The 2,832-nt window shown below is 35.8% G+C and overlaps 1 protein-coding gene and 1 long non-coding RNA gene across 5 annotated transcripts in view; one reads left to right on the forward strand and one right to left on the reverse strand.

Annotated features, from left to right (window-relative positions):
- Positions 1-258: 258 nt before the first annotated feature.
- On the forward strand, positions 259-1,022 carry LOC106946510 (uncharacterized). Its single transcript, XR_001424786.1, has 3 exons — positions 259-532; positions 637-685; positions 836-1,022. It is a non-coding gene; the product is annotated as an uncharacterized LOC106946510 (long non-coding RNA).
- Positions 1,023-2,131: 1,109 nt separating this feature from the next.
- nkpd1 (NTPase, KAP family P-loop domain containing 1) overlaps positions 2,132-2,832 on the reverse strand; it is a 33,009-nt gene continuing 32,308 nt past the window's right edge. For all 4 annotated transcript variants that reach the window (XM_015030880.1, XM_015030879.1, XM_015030878.1 and 1 more), the window contains one exon: positions 2,132-2,457. In XM_015030880.1, coding sequence (XP_014886366.1) covers positions 2,218-2,457 — 240 coding nt within the window. In that variant the 3' untranslated portion in view covers positions 2,132-2,217. The remainder of the gene's footprint in view (positions 2,458-2,832) is intronic.

A 2,832-nucleotide genomic window follows, 5' to 3' on the forward strand; every position in this document is an offset into this window, starting at 1 on the left:
GAATTCTCCAGAGGTCAAGCAAGGCAGATCAAATGATGGATTCATCTGACTGAAGGCTGCTGCATTTCATACTCTCTAAAAGTTTGACACTATTAACAGTGTTCAGCAGGCGGTGTAATGCTGAAGATGTTAATTGGCAGCAAGTAGTTTTACATCCAACCACTTCAGAAATGACAGACATGAGGTTCTTTTTTTATTAGTTACACCATGAATGCTCTGTATTATGGGATGCATGGGTACACAACAAGAAGAGACTACATACAAACTGCAGTGTTTTATGTAGTTTCAGACATTTTACTTGTAAATGTTCCCGACTATTTAACAGCCATTTATATCATGTTTAGATGTTTAGATTGCAGCCAACATCTCTTCAGTTTGATCAGTATTTGACTTTCATTAGAAATGCGTCTTCCCCTTAGTAACATCTGTTTCTTTACAGCACTTTGTTTGTGCCAAATGTGAGAAACCTTTCCTTGGTCACCGCCATTATGAGAGAAAAGGTTTGGCTTACTGTGAGACGCATTACAATCAGGTAAGAAGCTAAAACTTGGCTTTGAATGACACGGCCAACATCACAACGCAGGAAGACAATGAAGGAATTTGTTTGCTTTCTCTCCTTGTTTCTCTGCTGTCAAGCTCTTTGGGGACGTGTGTTATCACTGCAACCGTGTGATTGAAGGCGATGGTGAGCATCAGTGTGATAAAACACATAATTAGGATCTTCTGTGGTTCAATAATTAAAAAAAGTTCTGTGGTTCAGTAATGAACAAAGTGTTGCTTTCAGTGACAGCAGCTGAATCTTCTGTTTTTATTTCTTTCTTCTGCACCCCCTCAGTTGTGTCTGCTCTCAACAAAGCCTGGTGTGTCAGTTGTTTCTCCTGCTCCACCTGCAACACCAAGCTCACTCTCAAGTAAGTCTTAATATGTTCATTGATGCAAACCATAAAATCTAGTCACATGCAACTCTTCCACCTCATGTTTGTTGTGCCTCTTACTTTTCTTTAACACATCTCATGTGCCTTAAAAACAAGAAGAGCTTTAATGGGAATGGCTTCTACATTACAACTTGCATCTTCACTCAGAATAGTTGTAATTAACTGCTGAATACAGAATCCTTTGAGCCTTAATGTCTCTATTATTAAATTGATTAATTGTAATTTTTAGAAAGATCTTGAAGTCTTCAAAGTGTTGCATAAAATTAGTATCATTAATGAATATAAGAAATCAGATTGTGAAATTAACAGTGGTAATTCATGCCCCTGACATGGGTTTTGTCTTATATTTCAAAATCTAATAATGTATGCTGTCTGAATGTGCTTATGTATCGTAAATGGCTAGATTTGTGCAATATTTCTGTATTAATTAACATAACATTCAAAGGTGCACAACTAAAAGGAAGGCAAATAGAACTGTTCTCTAGTTAATATTTTAACTTGTTTGATGAAAATGTCACCAACAAACCCTCAGGTTGCTTTGATTATTTTTAAAGTTGAGTGTGTTTTGAAAAGACAGCCACACAAAATAAGGTTTCTAATTTTACTATTGGAACACTTTATTTACATTTCATTTGACTTGGCATTTAGGATGGAATGAAAACATACAGTTTATTACATCTTATGGTCTGCTTCACCAAAGAGCAATAAAGTATTCTGAACATATATTGTTGAATTTAAGTTTACAGGAATTAATAATTATGAGCTTATGGGGAATTGTGGGGAATCTTTTTTCCCCACTGCATAACTTCAGTGCTCTGTGGTGTTAAGTTTTTTAGAGGTCATAATGTGACAGTTTTACTTACAACTGAACTCTTATGAATTAATGTTAGTGTTTTTTTTTTATTAAATGGTTATGAACAATAATTACATTAAAAGCAACATGCATATGCTAAACACTATCAGTAGAAGTCAAATGACTCACTAACACGCTTGAGTTGTAGTTCAGCTGTGAATTAATATATTTATACAGTGGGTGAAAAATGTTGCACTCTCGGACTTGACTCCATATCCTGGAAGCCAGAACCAACAGCTGAGGTGTAATGAAAACATATTTCAACACTTGATCAACACATCTGCTTATCAAAGCCATACAAACATGGAAAGGGGTTAAAAAAAAAGATTCAGAACACTCAGTGTACCTTAGCACACAAAATGTATTTGAATATTTGACAAAAGGCAGCTGTTAACACAGGCTGGTGGTAGATGAGTAATTATTTCTTCGCTACACACTGGAGGAACTTGGACAGGTGTGTTTTGGCAGGTAAGGGTAGCATGTTCTCGTGCTGTGGCTGGAGGGTGACAGGAAACTCAAGAAGTGAAGTTTGAAAGTTGTCCATTCACCGAATGTCATACCCAGAATGGCTTTCAGATCTTCTGTGTCACCAAAGACCAGAGCAGAGCCATTGAGTTTATGTTTTTTCACTGTTTCCCTGTACCTACTGTCCAATTTCATTCTCTCCATCTGAAAAAAAAGAATATAAAATACAATGGGGATATGTTAGGTCAATGAGTAAGACTGAGAAATGTTCTAAAATACTTTTATCACAAAATGCATAAAGGAATGTGCACAACTATCACAGCAAAAACATAACGTGATGGAAAAATGTCCAACAAGATCTCATTCTGACTGTCATTACAGATTTAAATATGAAAGTTTTAAAAAAATGAGCTATAAAGATCTAGACAGATCTTTAAAGAACGATGTAGAACAAAACTACCCAATGGAAATAAATTAATTATAGCAAGATATGCTATAAGTGCACAAGTCAGACAAACTAACTGTCCAAACTCCTCACCTCTTCACATATGTCGTCTGTGGTCATTTTGATAAGACTTG

The sequence above is a fragment of the Poecilia latipinna genome, unplaced genomic scaffold, assembly GCF_001443285.1.
Source record: "Poecilia latipinna isolate Pla-1442-1.1 unplaced genomic scaffold, P_latipinna-1.0 Scaffold195, whole genome shotgun sequence".
NCBI lineage: Eukaryota > Metazoa > Chordata > Actinopteri > Cyprinodontiformes > Poeciliidae > Poecilia > Poecilia latipinna.